This window comes from Nannospalax galili, unplaced genomic scaffold, assembly GCF_000622305.1.
Source record: "Nannospalax galili isolate Female #2095 unplaced genomic scaffold, S.galili_v1.0 scaffold32, whole genome shotgun sequence".
In the NCBI taxonomy this organism is placed as follows: Eukaryota; Metazoa; Chordata; class Mammalia; order Rodentia; family Spalacidae; genus Nannospalax; species Nannospalax galili.
Genome location: NW_008335297.1, coordinates 7,139,198 through 7,156,794, shown reverse-complemented (window position 1 = coordinate 7,156,794; position 17,597 = coordinate 7,139,198). Strand labels below are relative to the sequence as shown.

Here is a 17,597-nt window from a genome sequence, read left to right as displayed (position 1 = left end):
CAAGATGGCCCACAGGGTAAAGTTGCTTGCTGCCAAGCCTGACAATCTGAATCTGATCCTCAGACCCACATGGTGGAAGGCAAGAACCAACTCTGCCATACACACATGGCATACACACACACACACACACACACACACACACACACACACACACGTAATTTAAAAAAAATTTTTTAAGAAAATAAAATTACGAGACGGCTACAAAACGAAAGCATTTAATTGAATTTTGAGTGGGCAAATTATAAAGATCATGCCTGCCTTCCTTTTATGCAGGTATGAATTTATGTAATAAGCCTGTGTTATTCATTATACATGGTGGCCTTTAGCTGACAAATCGATGAGCAGAGTCCCTCTGGTCTGATGACACTGTAAAGCCCTGGGTAGTCACATTATCAGCTGGGTTCAGTACTCACATGACTGTCCCTACCTCAGCTGCTATGTGGTGACATCTTGATGAGCTCAAACAAGCCCACTGTGGGCTTCGGCCTGGGCCATCCAGCTGATGAGTGCGAGGAGACGTGGTGCAGAGCAACAAAGTCCCTGCCACACAGTCTGGAAGTCTTCCGCTACGCCACAGCCCTGATCAAAGGCTCACCACTTCCTCTGGGCTGCTCACTTTGCACAGCACTTTGGCATTTATTGGTTTTGCTTCTTTTGTGTAAAGATGGACCCCAGGGTCTCACACACACTAGGCAAGAGCCCTACCACAGAGATACAGCCTCAGCCTTACTGTTGTTTCCACATTGATCCTATCAGACAGCAGGATTTCCCATCCCACACTGTGGAAATCAAGGTTCAGAGACTCAATACCTTGCCCAGAGCAGGAAGCCGAGGCTCAGCAGAACCCAAGTCTCCAGACTACACACCCTGTGTTCTCCTGCCAAACCTTCTGTCTTTGTTTTAGTAGCCATGGGTTGGTTGCCTCACTGAACCTGGCATAATGGTCCTCCAAGAACTGCCTCTTCAAGGAAACTTCCAGCTACCAACCTGATTGAATGTCCTATGCAGTAAGATGTTTCATTAAGGGTTCTTTCCTAAATTTGGTAGTAGCTTCTTTTTCTTTGTTTTTTCATGTAGCCCAGGCTGGCCAAAGGCAACTTTGAGTTTCTAATCCACCTACCAAGTGCTGGGATTACAGACATGCACACACACCATGCCTGATTATATGCAGTGCTCGGGTCTGACCCCAGGGCTTCTTGCAGCTAGGTAAGCAGTCAATCATCCAAGCTTCAGCCCGTCATCTACGCTCTTGGCCTTCCCGTCCAGGATCGAGGTGTGCCTGGGACTATGAGAGGCCTGGGTTCTGTTTTTCACTTGAGTGTGGCCAGATTCCCAAACACTTGTGAAAAACGTTCTCTATCCAGGATGCGGCCGTAACGCAGGGTGAGGTAGAAGGTCTGCTTGCCACTGTATTGCTGGATGCGCATGAACACATCCTGGACCTGGTCCTTGGATTCTGACAGGGGTTTCACGTCAGACACATCACAGTATGTGTCCTGCCGCCACCCCCAGAAGGTCAGGTGGGCCACCCGAAGCACGGTACCCGATTCATTCACATAAAGGATGCCTACCAGCCTCCGGAAGTAGTGGCTCATCCAACACAGCATAGCCAGGGCAAAGCTGGAGATCCCACCCATGAGGTAAATTGAATTGAGTGTCATAAGTCCCTGTGAGTACCAGCAGAAGCCCACAGGCAAGGCCAGCACAGTCAGGGCTGTCTGTGCCAACTTCAGTCGAGATACATACCCAAGTGATCTGATGGCACTGAAACGGTAGACCATGTAGAATTTTTCAGGCTCTACGCCTACTGGCTTCTCTTTCGAGGTGGGGGAGCGGCTCCCCACCCACCTTCTGGAATCCTCCTGCCCAGTACAGCACCATGGTCCACAAAAAGGCCTTCTCCATGTAGCTGACCCTCGAAATCTTGGCACAGCTCGAAGAAGGACAGCCTGGAGAGGAGACCAGAGATGTCTCTCAGGGAATTCAACCACACTAATCATACAATGAACAAGGCAAAGCATCCTGGAGAAAGTTTCCCACTCATGCTGCAAAGCCACCCTGACTTCCAGAAGAGATCACAAACCCAGATGCTTTGTTTCTTGTGAAATCCTACTCTGGACAAGTACCACACTTCTATTTTTACCACTAAAAACCCTAAGGCCAGCCAGCTAGATGGCTCAGCAACTAAAGGTGCTTGCGACCAAGCCTAACAACCTGAGACCTGGAGGTGACATGGTAGAGGAAGAGAACAAATTCCTGCAAGACGTCCTCCAACCTCAACACACACATACACGCCCTTCAGCCTCCATATGCACACCATGGCATAGTCAGACACATACATGAACATTTGCATATACATACACACGACACACACATACAACACACACACACACACACACACACACACACACACACACATGATAAATAAATAAAATGTTTAAAAACTAAAACTAAGCCAAAAAAAAAGAGCAAGAAATTTACCGAAGGAGACACAGCAGAATGAATGGGGCAGAGACTGGCTCTCCAACTGGTCCTCTTTCCCCAGACATGTCCAAGTAAATAAGTAAATAAACTGCACCAAAAGAAGGTGCAGTTTCATTCATTCAACAAAGACCTAGGGAGGGCCAACTCTGGACTGGAACTTGGGTCCACAATGCTGTGTGAACACTTCCCCAAGGAGTAAACAGTGCTAGAGTACAGAACTCATGCATGCATCAAACCAACGGAATATTTATCACAATACCTTTGCAGTTCTCTGACTGCTTTGTACGTTTAAGGGAACTGCTGTTTTCTATTAGCCTGGTTGGGAAAGGGGGACAGCAGAGAAGTGAGGCAGAGAGGCCGCAACACACACATCACAAGGAAGGGTTCTCTAGAGTGAGCAGCATACCAAGCAGAGCTCTGGGCTTTGAACTCAGAAGAGGGGTCCAATCCTGGCTCCAACAGCCACTAACTAGATCCTGGAACAAAGTGTTCCTACTCTCTGGGCCTCAGTCTTTCGCCTTTCCAAAGACATACCCAAAATACGCTGAGTGAGACGATAGCTCTTAAGCGCTCAACTTGGTGCTCAAACCACCGTGCGTGCTCAGCTAGAGGTGGCTACCCCGGCTGTGAAGGCACGTGACTCGAGAGGCATACAGGAGGCCAGGAAATAGCAGATCAAAACCCACGCCCTCCTTCCTCCCGCGGACTCCCGGGGTGAGAGGCCCAGGCGTCCTTCCTGCCATCCCCAGGCCTGACCCGGGTCCCCAAAGCGCGCCCTCTCCTTCACAGCCCACCACCGGCCTTCCTACCATGAGCCAGTCGCCTGCTGCCGGAAGTAAACCGACCCTGACCACTGAAATTCCAAGAGCGGATGTGCTGTCGGATAATTTGAAAAAGGAAAAAGGAAAAAGGCGCATGCGCGAATTGAAACCGCACGTGTGCGTTGCATCTTGGGAGTTGTAGTACAGAATCTGTCTGCCGCGAGTAGAAAGTGTTGCAGGAGCGTTTAGGGAATTTTCCTCTTCCCGACGTGCCCTACGGCGCGGGGGGACGGACCCGGAAATTCCGGGTGGAGTTCCTGGTGCCAACTAATCTTCTGACTGGAAGTCTGCAAACATGGCTGCGCTCTGCCTCTTCGACGTAGATGGGACCCTGACTGCCCCACGACAGGTAGGCGGCGGCCAGGAGGCTCGCGGGGCCTAAGGAGCGGGTGCTGCTCCGGTAACGACCTGCCGGGGACTGGAGTCCGGGTCCCAAGCTGGGCGCACAGGACCGGGGGCCAAAATTCTTTTCCGAACAGGAACCTTAGGTTCAGGGTCAGAAAGTGCAAGTTTGAACTTCCCCGCGGGTCCTACAGACTGCTGATCCGGGTTGGACAGGCCCCTTGACTTTCTGTGTGACCTCCCCAGCCTTGTCACCTGAGATCTCTGCGGCCCAGCATATGAAAGACAGGTTTCCAGCTGTCTGACCTTAAGCAAGCCAGGTAACCGCTCGGAGCCTCCGCAGCCACGACTTTAAATGGAGACGTTACCTGTGCCGTAGGGTGTTGGTGAGGATCTAATGAAGTCACGGAAGTTCATGACAGAGTCATACACAGATCAGGCTCAAACGTGAGCCACTTCCACCAGCCCCTTCAATGAAATGGGGTGATGGAGGGACCCTGGGTGGTTCCAGGCAGCCTGCCGAGAGCATCCGGGGGCCAGTGGAAACTTCCTTCCCATCCTCAGATATTGCTATTGTGATCACATATAAGTTTCTGTGGGATCAACCTGGTGATGATGGTCTCCCTGCCTCCCTTACACAGCTTGATAACAACACCAATCGTTCAGACTTGAGACTGGATCCAAATGGCCTGGATGTCGACCACCTCCACCTTTTTAGTTTTGGTGGGGTGTGTTCTAGAAGTCCATGTCAAGTGTGTGTGACCTTAGATATATCATTCTACCCTTTTTAAAGAGTATTTTTATTCTTTGACAATTTCATATATGTATACAGTGTATCTTGATCATGTCCATGATCCTGTCCACCACCAGCTTCCCTTCTGCTCTCCTTAGAGGACCTTTGTCACACATTCTCCCTTCTACTTCACAGCCTTCTCTTTTTTTTTCTTTTTAATAATAACTCCTGTTAGTGCTGCCCACATGCACATGTGTGTGAGGCCATCCACCAGGTTGCGGACAACCTACCAGCAGCTACCATCCATGCTGGAGTGTTGACTGGCTTGATCTTGTGCAGATAACTATGGCTGCTGCGAGTTCATGAGGGCAACAGCCATGTCATGTCCAGAAGACAGCATTTCTCTACTCTGGTTTTGTTCTTTCTGCTCCCAAGTATTGGTGAGGTTCATGTAGCTGTCCCTTAGGGCTGAGCACCCATCAGTCACTTGTTCTCAGCACTCTGATCAGTTATGAATCTCTGCATTAACTGCTGTCCACTACAAAAAGAAGCTTCTTGCCAGGCATGGTGGCGCATGCCTTTAATCCCAGCACTCAAGAGGCAGAGGCAGGTGGATCTCTGTGAGTTCAAGGCCAGCCTAGTGTACACAGTGAGAGTTCCAGGCCAGCTGGGGCTACAGAGAGACCCCTGTCTCAAAAAGACCAAAAAAGATTCTCTGACCAAGGTTGAGAGTGGCACCAATCTATGGGTATAAACAAAATTTAGAAGGTAGTTTGGCAGCATGTCCACTTAGCATAACAGCTAAGGCCTATGATTTCCTGAGTCATGGACTTTTGACCAGGTTTACTATAGTAGTCATGACTTCCCATCTGTGGAACAGGCTTCAAATCCAATCAGAACACGGTTTGGTTACCCCTGTAACAACCCATGCCAACCATTGGGCATATTGTGTCTGGCAGATTAGTGCTGTAGCGTGCAGGATCCACTGCTGGAAAACATAAGTGATTTTTTTCCTCTAGCAGCTTGCATAGCACTTTTCAACACTATGAAAGTAGCCAGCAAGGGAGGAAGCTTCCAGATCAGTTCCAGCTTGATTTCTCTGTGTCTTGAAACCAAAGCCTGTTATATCTTCAACTGTCTAGTTATGGTGGGCAATCAAAAGCAATGGCAGTAGCCTGTTGTTGTTTTGGGGTCACTGGGGCCTCCCTGGCCAACAACTCAACTCGCAGAGTGGTAATCCCACACCTGGCACTGAGATTTTAGTTTAATAACCCATGTCTTCTGGGAGGAACATTGTCCACAGGGTGTGTGTGTGTGTGTGTGTGTGTGTGTGTGTGTGTATACATTTTTAATTAGCTTACAACATAGTGGGTTTCCATTAGGCTTTTTCATACATCATCATTTTGGTTAACTCACCACCCCTCCTCCCCCTCATTCTACCTTTCTGAGCCACAGACTCAGCTCCAGTGCTCAACACACTTGTGAGTTGTTAAAGGTCAATAATAGCTGGGCATGGTTGCACATGCCTTTAGTCCCAGCACTTAGGAGGCAGAGGCAGGCGAATCTCTGTGAGTTTGAGGCTAGCCTGGTCTACATAGCAAGTTCCAGGCCACCTGGGGCTACAGGAAGACCCTGTCTCAAAAGGCAAAAAAAAAAAGAGTAAATAGTAAGCTAGGCATGGTGGCATAGGCCTTTAACCCCTGCACTCCAAAGAGTGGCACAGAAAGATCACTGAGAGATCAAGGCCAGCCTGGGCTGTGTAGTGAGGTTGAGGCAGGCCTGGGTAATTTAGTAAGATCTTGTCTAAAAATAACAACAAAAAGCCAATAGTAGCTAGAGCTGGGGTCAGAATTCATAGTGTTTGAATGTCAAGTCCGTTTGTCTTTACAGAATGCATGCATGGTCTGTAGTAACACCTGAACTTTAGTACAAAAGCAGCTGTAGACCATATGTAAACAGAGTGGCCGTGTTTTAATAAAACTTTCTTACAGCGACTGGTGAGATGGCTTACTGGGTAAAGAGACTTACCCCCAGGCCTAGCAACCTGCTCTCAATCCCCAGAACTCACATGGTGGAAGAACAGAACTAACTCCCACAAGTTGTCCCCTGGCCTTACACACATACTGTGGAACATGCTCATACGTGCACATGCACACTAAAATAAAAAATAAATAAAACTTTATTGCAGAAACAAACAGCTGCTCAATTTGGCACAGGCGCCATAGCAGTCTAGAGTCTACATTTCTAGTCCTCTTTACACAGTGTTGGATTTGCAGTCTTCCTCCATCTTTAATCATGGACAGGGTAGTTATTACTATCATTTTAAACATAAGGAACCCAAACGAGACCCAATGAAGCCCTGACCTCCTCAGCTTCCCACAGCAGATGCGGTTGAAGTCCTTGGGCCTCACGGCACTGTTATTTATCCAGTTGTTTCCTTTCACTGTGCTAAGATGGAAAGCCCTCCAGGTGCTACATGCACTCATAGGAAAGGGGTTCTGATTCCCAGGTAGAATGAGGACATATAGGTCTGAAATAATATAGCACAGAAACTGAGTGACCCCAAATGTATTCCCTTTTAGACATTTGAAATAACATGCTTTACAGTCCTCATAAAGAATCATAACACTAACAGAAAAAAGAAAATCTATGGTGGCATATGCCTTTAATCCCTGCCCTCCAGAAGCAGAGGCAGGAGGATTTCTGTGAGTTGCAGGGCAGCCTGATCTACATAGTGAGTTCCAGGCCAGCCAGGGCTACATAGTGAGACCCTGTCTCAAAAAACTAAAAAACAAAATGCACTGGAGAGATGGTTAAGAGTACCTGCTGCTCTTGCAGAGGACCCAGGTTTGGTTCCAAGCAGCCACATAGTGGCCAAAAATTGTCCATAATTCCAGTTCCAGGGAATCTGACACCCTGTTCTGGCCTCAATGAGCATTTCATATTCGTGGTACACTTATAGACATGCAAAAAACTCATTAAAAAATTAAAAGAAAAACAAAACTCAGCAATTTAAGAGAGAACTTTTCTATGTGCTGGGTACCATGATTAAGGTATTTTAGCAGCAGACCTATTTATCATGGCGCCTTTCTCACCCCATTGTACATGCACTTGCAGACATGATGATCACAGTGCAGTCCAAAAGGGGAAGAACAAGTTATCTTTATTGCAGTGCCCAGGTTCTGGCTGGGCAGCATGGACTCCAGAGGTTTTCACATTTCCTGTTTGAGTAGAAGTTTGTCATGCCGAGTGCTTTCTTCAAATGCCATTCCATCCAAAATAGTAAAACTTGGGATAAATGTTTTCAAAAAGAGGACGCAGACCTATGTGATTCGTTTTCCAGCTTTAGCATCTTGTATGCATTGGTGGTGTAGTAGTGAGCATAGCTACCTTCCAACTTTGGCACCCTGAAAAATTTCGAAGACAGAGATCATTGACAAACATAATGAACAGAGAACCTGTCTCCCTGTGACTCGGGTTAAAAACACCTGACATTTCATCATTGTAAATTTATGTTTTTATTTCCCTTTGCCGACCAACTTCCTGAACCACAGTTGTCATCTACTTGGCTCCTTGCACTTCAGCCTACATGCTTAAGGGCAGAACATTTTCCTTCATACCCATAGTGTCATCACTTCACTACTGTAGCCTGGGGTCAGCATGCTTCTATGTAAAGGGCCAGATAGTCATACACATACACACACACACACACACACACACACACAAACACACGTATTTATTTGTTCATTTACTTATTATGGAGATGCCTCATACAAGCTAGGTAAGTGCTCTTCCACTGAGCTATAGCCTTAGCCCCAGATAGTCAATATTTTGAGACTTGCAGGCCACATAGTTTCTGTCACAACTACTTAACTCTGTGGCACAGAAACTGCCACAGAGACCACCTACATAGACAGACAAGGCTATGCTCCAGTAATACTTATGGTCATGGGTCTGATGATGGCATATAGACCTTTGTTTGCTGACGCCTCCTCAAATCCATAGTACAGTTTCTTTAGTTGTCCCCATCCCTCAAAAGCTTTCTATAACTTTGTTTCCCTGAAGGTGAATAGTTAGCTTCTCCTTTACCTCAATTTCAATCTTTTAGGACTTAGCCTATTTCATTTTGTCAGAGGTGATTTGTAACCCTCAGCACAAGGGTTATTTGAGGACATCAGACCAGTTGTACTGCGTGATCACTTTGCCCTGAAGATCTGTACATGGAGTACAGGATAGCTGCTCCACTGTGGTTACAGAACCTAGAGCCACTTTCCTGTCAAAAAGTATTTGCTGCTGCCTGAAAGACAAAGAGTATCTTTATTATTTTTGTTTTTCTTTTGGTACAGGGTCTCATATAGCCCAGGCTGGCCTCAAATTCACTATGTTGCCATCCTTGAACTCTTGATCTTCCTGCTTCTTCCTCCTGAGAGCTGGGATTATAGGCATGTAAAACCCCTTCAATAGTACATGTTCATAATTAATGACATTGCATAAGTCAGGTATGGTGTCCCAAGGCTATAATGCCAGCACTTGGGAAGTGGAGGCAGGAGAAGCCAGTTTTGGCTACATGATATAGCCTAGGGTGACCTCAAACTCATTATACATCATGTAGCCTAGGGTGGCCTCAAACTCACTGTGTAGCCAAGACTGCTCTTATAGAGGACCCAGGTTCAAAACCCAGCACCCACATGGCAGCTAATAACTGTCCGTAACTCCAGTTCCAAAGGACACCCTCTTCTGACTTCCCCAGGCATTGCACGACATGGGTACACTTACATACATGCAGGCTAACACTCATACATGTAAAATAAAAATAATAAAATATTGTTTAAAAGTCATCATAACATAAAGTAGAAAAAGCAAGCCACTGCTCAGGACATAACATGACCGACTGATATTTCCGGAATCAGATATCTACATGTGCAAATATTGGTACACAGATCCTCGGAACAATAACTGGAACAAATTGAGCATGGTAATCCACACCCATAGTTCTAGCTACTTGGGAGACTGAATGGGGGCATTCTTTACACCTAGGAGTTCAAGACCGGCCTAGGCCAAATAGCAAGACTCGGTCTCAGACAACACAGAAGAAAGATAGCTGGAGCAGCACACAACACCTGCTAATAAATGGCTTATGTGTCTCAATTTTGGTTTAAAAAATAGTAAAATTTAACAAATTATTTCCAATAAAAAGTCAATAGTCCAAAATTACAAGTAAAATTTGAACTTTCTACAGGCCTCGTAGCAACCCTGGTGTAAGATAAGAGATGAATTATTTCTGCCCTTTGCGCCTGCTGATTGTGTGATTCAGAATTGTTCTGTTTTCCTTCCTGACACATAGAAAATTACAAAAGAAATGGAAGACTTTCTACAAAAATTGAGGCAGAAGACAAAAATTGGAGTGGTAGGAGGGTCAGACTTTGAGAAAGTACAAGAACAGCTGGGAAGTGACGGTGAGTGCCAGCTACACTCGGGTTCAAGATGAGCATCTCCTGAGGGTCCTGAGACCTGCAGCCGAGTGTCCTGCAGTCCCACACCACCATCACCATGTGCTGTGCTTTCTGCCTTTCTTTGGGAAAGCATTTTCTCTACCTGTATCTTGCTTTTGCTTTAATCCTATAAAAGTAAGTTCTGTCATCTCTGACAGAGCCTAACTCGTGTGTGTGGATAGACTCCGTTTGAAGGATGTGTCTGTGTCTTTGCTCATGGAGTGCTTTCTGCCTCTAGTGCTTTTGTGTCCCTCACTGCCCACTTAGCCTCCACTCCGATATGGAGATACCCTCTGGGTCTACGTGCCTTACCACATTGCCCTAACCCAGTGTCCTAGGGTTCCCCAGTCATGAGAGTCACCAGGCTCCCCACACTACCAGGGTCTCCAGCACAGAACTAGGAAGCTGGAGAGAATTTGTGGCAGGGTCTCACTATAGCCCAACCTGGGCTCAATCTCAGCCCAGTTCTTCTGAAAGAACCTCAGTTCTTTCTCCTGCCTCCACCTCCAAGAGTTGGGATGACAGGCATGAGCCACCACACCTGGCTGAAGAGTCTTTTTGTCTCCTTTCCTGGAAATATCAAAACAGCCAGTTTGTAAGACCTGGGCATCATATTTTAGCAAATACCCCACAAAAAGTCTAGTGTCCAATTCTGCTAATGGAGCACTCTCAATTTTGGGAACTGTCTGAGTCCTTGTTTGCCTTGAAGACCAAGGTTATACATTATTCATCTCTTTGGCCCCAGGACTTCTGGAGTGTCTGGCCTATGAGAGACAGTGAACAGAGATATACAAACAGATAGTTATTTTCTACTCTGTTGTAGTGTAGGAATGTGGTGTAGTGTAGCTGTGATCCAGGCACTTGGGAGGCTGAGACAGGAGATTCACCAGTTTGAGGTCAGTCTGGCTACAGAGTGAAACCCTGATTTTAAAAAGCAAAAAAGCCAGCTAGGTATGGTGGTAAATGCCTTTAATCCTAGCACTCAGGAAGCAGAGGTAAGTAGATCTCTGTGAGATCGAGGTCAGCCTAATCTATATAGCAAGTTCCAGGCCAGGTGGGACTACAGAGAGACCCTGTCTCGAAAAAATAAATAACTAAATTAAAAAGCCAACATGAGTTTAAAACAGACAAAAAGCACACTATTGTCCCTTGTCCCAGATTCCTGACATCTTAGAACCAGCTCTTCCTGAGCAACCTTGGTACTGGGGACATATTGGCCTGGATAATTTTCTGTTATGGAGGCTATCCTGTTCATTGTAGCACGTTTAATAATGTCCTTGGCCACCACCAACTAGATGCCAGTAGAGTGCCTGCACATCCATACCTACACAGAGTTTTGACAACCCATGTGGCCAGACTGCCAGATGTGACCTGGGGATAAAGTACCTGCAGTTGGGAACTGCAGGATGTTGTATCTGAAAACACAAATCATAGACCAGATCAGATCATCACTACTGGAAGCATTGTCTCTGCTATCCCTGTAGAACTCCCTGTTCCACTCTGTTTTCCCTGTAGATGCTCTGTTTAGAAATGTTGTCAACAACATAATGAGATATATTAATTTAAGCCCAGGAGAACTTGTCATGGGGGGTGATTGTCATTCCTGCATCCGGTGGTGTACATGTTCAGAGAGGTTTTCTGTCAGTATGGTATAGGACTATGTGTTTCAGAGAAGATGTAACAACAGAGTCAAAACATGCACATGCAGAAGCCAGCTGATAGCGCCCCCTATCACTCGTTAGCCAGTCCTGGTGGACAGCCTGTAATTTCAGCATTTAGGAGACTTACTGCGAGTTTGAGGCTAGCCTGGACTACTTGAGGCCTATCTCAAAAACAAAGAGTTCACCTTTGTGAAATTACACGTGTGGGCACCCCAACCAATACAGTGACTTAGTCCTGGGGCATAGGACCTTGAAACCTGCATTCTAGCAAGGACCTAAAGTTTGAGAATCCTTTCATTAGGTTATGGGTTGCTCTCTAAGTCTGAATGATATAAGAATCACCTAAATAATGTCAGGCATGGTGGTGAACTCGGGAGGCAGAGGCAGGTGGATCTCTGAGTTCAAGGCCAGCCTGGTCTACATAGTGAGTTCCAGGCCAGCTGGGGCTACAGGGAGACCCTGTTTCAAAAAAGACCAAAAACAAAAAAAAAAAAAAAAAAAAAAAAAAAAAAAAAAAAAACCATATTGATTTTTGTCCTGTCTCCTGCAATTCTGATTTGGAAAGCCTGAGAGCAGAACTTAGTCCACCCTTCACTGATCCTGATGGTGCTAGTTCCTGGCAGGGTTTGTGGGGGTAGAAGGCCACCATCTGCCTTTACAGACCAGCAGGCTGGAGGCAAGGGTAGGAAGAAATGCAGCATGGCTCCATCTCTAGCCCAGTGGTTAGCCCTTAAATTTGTAGTTGACATTTTCCAAAGTTGCTGTTGTAATCTTCGGTCTGTTAAGATGAAAAGGTCTGGCATAGCCCTTCCTGGTGCTTGGCAGGTTTATTGACTGCAGGGGTTAAGAAAGAGAGACAGGCAGGTTTCCATTCATCATCAGTTTTGTTCTGTTTTGGTTATAGTGGTTGAGAAATATGATTATGTGTTTCCAGAAAATGGTTTGGTAGCATACAAAGATGGGAAACTCTTATCTAAACAGGTAAGTTCTTAAGTATACAACCTATTCTGTATTTTTATTAACATGTTATATGTAAGCTAAGACCCAGATGCTTGGGAGGTTGGGGCAAAAGGATTGTAATTTCAAGGCCTTCTTCAACTTGTAAGTGTTGTTCAAGTAAGGTCAAGACCACCCTGGGCAACTTAGTGAGCTCCTGTCTCAAAAAATTTATAAGAAGTCAAAAGAGGGCTGGATGGGGAAACAAAATATTGTTTGTGCTATTGAATGCCTGAGGGTGCTGCATTGGAGTGCTGAGGACTGAGGGAGAATCTTTACATGGTCTTCTTTGTAAGTTTTGAATTTCATGCCATGTGACTGTTGCTTATTCCAGATTGGCAACTAAAATTTTATAATTGTCTTTTAAGGCTTCTTAAATCTAATACTTCTATTACGATAGTTAAACTAGGGTGGCCCTCCCCACCGTAGTAAGAGGCTCTGCAGAGCACTTAGTGCTGAGGTTCATTCCCCTCAGACATCAGAGAAAGCTAAAGTGGAACAAATATATTTTCATCAGTGTCTGTAGATCTTTTAATTGAATAAGGGCAGCAACAACAAGCTCTTTGGCCCTTCCAAGAAGGGTTTGAAAGATAATGAGAACAAAGCCCTTGAGTAATGAAGCAGAAAGTGCCTTTGGCTGCAGCCTGTGTTTTGCCTGATATCTTCAGTGGAAGAGAGAGAGGTGAAAGGTAACAGGGTGAGTCACTGTCCTGCTCCTCAGCCATAGTGCTTCCTGTTCTAGCAGTAACACCACCAGTGATTTTCTTTATCTAGAATATTCAAGGTCATCTGGGTGAGGCGGTGATCCAAGACCTAATCAACTACTGCCTGAGCTACATTGCAAAAATTAAACTCCCGAAGAAAAGGTGGGTTCACTGTTGGCAAAGAGGTACTTCAAGAATATGGAGCAACGGAGGCTCGAGTTGATTTGTGCTCACTTACAGCCAAAGCCCAGCACTTGGCAAAAATAATTGAGAACAGTCTGACAGGCTGACCATATGAGGACAGTTGTATATGACAGCTTGTCCACGTGAAGGACCGTGACAGACACTGAAACCCATACACATTCAGGGCTGTGGGAGGGAACACTGAAACAGCATGTAAAGAGCTGCAGAGCCCGATATGGTGGCACATGCCTGTAATCCCAGTGCTGAGGCAGGAGGATGACAAGGCCATCCTTTATCTGAAAGCAAAACTCTGCCTTCAAAAACAGGAAAATAAAGAAAAGCCAGGTATGACAGATCGCACCTATCATGCCAGTACTCAGGAAGCTGGGGTAAGAAGCTGAAGCCATGAGTTTTGGCTTCATAGTGAGTTCCAGGTCAGCCTAAGCTACAGAGTGAGACCTTATTTCAAAGTAACATACTGGAGACATGGCTGTTAGTAAAGTGCCTGTCATACCAGCATAAGGACCAAAGTTCAGATCCCCGGCACCCTCCTAAGAGCTGGGTACAGTCACGCTCCGGGCTGGCCAGCCAGTCTAGCCAGTCAGTGAGGTCTAGGTTCAAGGAAAGACAGTGTCTCAAAAGATGGGGTGCAGAGCTAGCCACCACACACACATGCACATACACGAAACAGAACACACACACACACAGAGTTTTTAAAAAGGAACAGAATCCCACAATCTGGAAGAGGCCTCCAAGCCAGATTTCATACAAAGCCAAATGTAGTCACCCTGCAGTGTTTAAAGAAAACACATGTTAACAGGGGCTGGGGGATGGACTCAGCTGCACCAGCCTGAAGACCCAAGTTCAAATCCTCAGAGTCCACATAAAAAGATAGGCTTGATCACATGGACACCTGTAATCTGAACACTGGTGAGGGCACAGACAAGAGGATTACTGGGGTCTGCTGGCCACCAATCTAGCTCCAGGTTCAGTGAGAACCATCTCAAGGGAATAAGGTGAAGAGTGATAAAGCAGGACATCCAAGGTCATCTTCTGGCCTCCGTGCCCTGGACCTACAAGTTGTCCTCTGATCTTTACACAGGTACTGTTGCACATGCCCTACCCCTCCACACACATAAATTAAAAAAAAAAAATTAATAACCTATTCTGAGACTTAAACTGGAAATGTAGAAAAAATTGTTTCTAGCCATCTTTCTTGGAATGCCTGAAACAATGCTGTGCTGTTCCATTTTCCCTGATGGCCTCAAGCCTTTAGGAGCAGTCTGCCACAAGTGGATAAATTGAGTTTCCTCTAAGTCATTACTAAGGCTCCATAGACCACATTCTCAGAACCCTTCTGTGTCACTCTGCTTAATGTCAGTCATTCACAAGCTCACTAGCAAATCAGGTGTCTAGGAAACAGGTCTGAGACTCCACAGGGAATAAGTACTCTTGTACGGTGGATCCCTTCCCAGACTCACTGTATAGTCCTGGCTGGCCTGGAACTTGCTATACTCACAGAGATCCACCTGCCTCTGCCTCCTAATGCTGGGAATAAAATAAAGGCATACACTACCACACCTGGCTAAAAGCAATTTTTTTTTTTTTTGAGGCAGGGTCTCATCATATAGCCCTGGCTAGCCTGCAATTTACCATACAGACTTCACTGGTCTCTAACTCAGAAGCACCTGCCTCTGCCTCCTGAGTGCTGGGATTAAAAGCATGCACACCAAGCCTGGCTGAAAGCAACTTTTTTATTTTAGTAATATACCTTGTTTAGTAATATACCTTGTCCAGAACATCATTTTAGCAGAGTCAACATGAAACTTGATTAGTTAGGCATGATGCCTAAGCTATAATCAGTACCAGCACTTGATGGAGGCTGGAGCACCAGGAGTTCAATTATCAGCTACTTGATGAATTTGAGAGCAGCTTGGGCTACATGAATCCCTGTCTCAAAAAGGGAGAAAGGGTACTCTTTGGAGCCACTCTTGGGAGTTTTTTTCTTAGTTTTCCTTTATAAGTTTATATTTTCTTTCTTCAAAAAAAAAGGGGGGGGCTAGAGATGGCTCAGTGAGTAACATGTTTGCTATGACTTTGGTCCCCAGCACCCATGAGAAAACCTGGAGCTGGTGCATGGTTGTAACCCCAGTGCTGGGGAGGCAGAAACAGGTAGATCCCTGATGCTCAGCCAGTCTAGATTAAATGGTGAACTCTAGGTTCAGTGAGAGACCCTATCTCAAAAAAATAAGATGAAGACCATGCCTTTAATCCCAGGACTCAGGAGGTAGAGGCAGGTGAATCCCAGTGAGTCAAGGCCAACCTGGTCTACTTAGTGAGTTTGATGCTAGCCAGGGATGCATGGTGAGGCTTGGTCTCAAAAAAAAGATTAATATCAAAAAATAAGGTGGAGGGGCTAGCAAGATGGCTCAGTGGTTAAGGGCACCATCTGCTCTTGCAGAAGACCAGGGTTCAATTTCCAGCACATGGCAACTAACAACCATTTGAAACTCCAGTTCCAGGGGAATCTGATGCCTCTTCTGATTTCTGTGGGCATTGCATGTCATTGGTGTACTTACATACATGCAGGCAATATACTCACTCATACACATAAAATAAAAATGTTGCCAGGCATGGTGGCTCACGCCTTTAATCCCAGCACTCAGGAGACAGAGGCAGGTGAATCTCTGTGAGTTTGAGGCCAGCCTTGTCTCCATAGTGAATCCACAATAGCTGGGGCTACAGGGAGACCCTGTCTCAAAAAGAGAAAAAAATTAATTAATTAATTAAAAAACAAATAAGATGGAGAGCAATTGAAGAAGAAACCCATTGTTGACCTCTGGCCTACACACACATGTGCATGCACCCACACATATATACATAGGCACATAATCATACATGCATACAAAAAAAAGCTTATGAATGATGATTCTATTCCAAGTCTGTAGCCAGCTCAGTCTGGATTGGCCACATTTCAAGACTTTGGTCTCTTGTGGTTCCAGGGTACCGTGGTGCATAGCACAGCTCTGAGAATTGTGTCGTACCCATTGTCTTAAATATCCAACTTAGCTATTTATCCTCCTATAATGTTTCCCAAGAAAATAAGGAATTTGGGGGAACCTCTGTCCCCTTTTCCTCCCCAGGGGCACTTTCATTGAATTCCGAAATGGCATGTTGAACGTGTCCCCTGTCGGAAGAAGCTGCAGCCAAGAAGAACGAATTGAGTTCTACGAGCTCGATAAAGTGAGTCCTCATGTCCTTGGGAGATGGCCTGGTTCGTGAGAACAAGCCAAGCTGCTCAACCCCTGGCCAGTATTTAAAGTGCTGCAACAGAAAATTTGTTATCTTTGTTTCTCAGAAAGAAAATATAAGAGAAAAATTCATAGCGGACCTGAGGAAGGAATTCGCAGGGAAAGGCCTCACGTTCTCCATAGGTACGGTGCCCGGGAACACCTCCCAGGCTTTGGTGCCATGTGCCTGGAGCTTGTGGTAGGTGGCTAACATGTTCAGGGCTGTGGTGGGCAGAAAGATGTTATTAGGGAAACTGAAGTTATCTTTTGGGGTTCTTAGTCTCATAAAAGAATTCATAAACAGACTCAAGGAAACTTAAGGACAATTTGATTATAGAGTTTAGGAGAGGAAAAACAGTACAGCTTAAATGAAAATCCCAGTAGCCACCAGGGGAGATGTTAGAAGAAGCCATGCCTTTTAAGTTAGGAATGGAATAGAAACAGAGACAGCAAAAGGGGAAAAGCACTTCCAAGAATGTAAGTGGGCTAATGAGTTTAGGAAAGAGTCCCACTATGCAGTGTAGGATCATTTATAGCCCACTCCTGTTTGTGTTTGTGTATGCTCTGTTCCTTAGATGAGGCCAGGATAAGAACAGCCTTCCAGTCTTCCTCTGAAAACCGGTTTCTTTCACACAGGAATCTTTTCTTTTTGTTTTTAATTTTATGTGTATGAGTATATTGTCTACATGTATATAGGGGCACCATGTGCATCCAATGCCCACAGATGCCAGAAGAGGGCATCAGGTCCCCTGGAACTGGAGTTGTGGGTGATTGCTAGCTGCCATGTCGATGCTGGGAACTAAACCCAGGTCCTTTGCAAGAGCAGCCAGTGCTCTCAACCTCTGAGCCATCCCATCTCTTAAGCCCATCATACGTGAATCTTTATATAGC

The 17,597-nt window shown here is 45.7% G+C and overlaps 2 protein-coding genes across 4 annotated transcripts in view; one reads left to right on the top strand and one right to left on the bottom strand.

Moving 5' to 3' along the window:
- Window positions 1-199: 199 nt before the first annotated feature.
- Tmem186 (transmembrane protein 186) lies at window positions 200-3,424 on the bottom strand. Of its 2 annotated transcripts, none has more exons than XM_008829952.3 (2): window positions 3,294-3,424; window positions 200-1,949 (listed from the first exon to the last, which is right to left on the bottom strand). In XM_008829952.3, the coding sequence occupies exons 1-2, from the start codon at window positions 3,399-3,401 to the stop codon at window positions 1,311-1,313; spliced, it is 747 nt and encodes a 248-aa protein (XP_008828174.2). In that variant the 5' UTR covers window positions 3,402-3,424; the 3' UTR covers window positions 200-1,310. The 2 variants fall into 2 exon arrangements, with proteins under 2 accessions (XP_008828174.2, XP_029417871.1); XM_029562011.1 differs by lacking the exon at window positions 3,294-3,424 and adding an exon at window positions 3,019-3,128.
- A 104-nt stretch (window positions 3,425-3,528) lies between these two features.
- The window catches only part of Pmm2 (phosphomannomutase 2), a 29,547-nt gene continuing 15,478 nt past the window's right edge, over window positions 3,529-17,597 (top strand). Inside the window, exons 1-6 of one of the 2 annotated variants that reach the window (XM_008829949.3) lie at window positions 3,529-3,654; window positions 9,725-9,836; window positions 12,438-12,514; window positions 13,304-13,395; window positions 16,560-16,659; window positions 16,775-16,850. In XM_008829949.3, the coding sequence (XP_008828171.1) occupies window positions 3,601-3,654; window positions 9,725-9,836; window positions 12,438-12,514; window positions 13,304-13,395; window positions 16,560-16,659; window positions 16,775-16,850 (511 nt within the window). In that variant the 5' untranslated portion in view covers window positions 3,529-3,600. The other variant, XM_029562012.1, reaches the window with a different exon arrangement.

Coding starts and splice junctions, on each gene's coding strand:
- Tmem186 (XM_008829952.3), bottom strand. CDS start 3,401: ATGCGCCTTTTTCCTTTTTCCTTTTTCAAATTATCCGACAGCACATCC. Junction 1,950..3,293: donor CAGCAGGCGACTGGCTCATG/GTAGGAAGGCCG, acceptor TCTCCTCTCCAG/GCTGTCCTTCTTCGAGCTGT.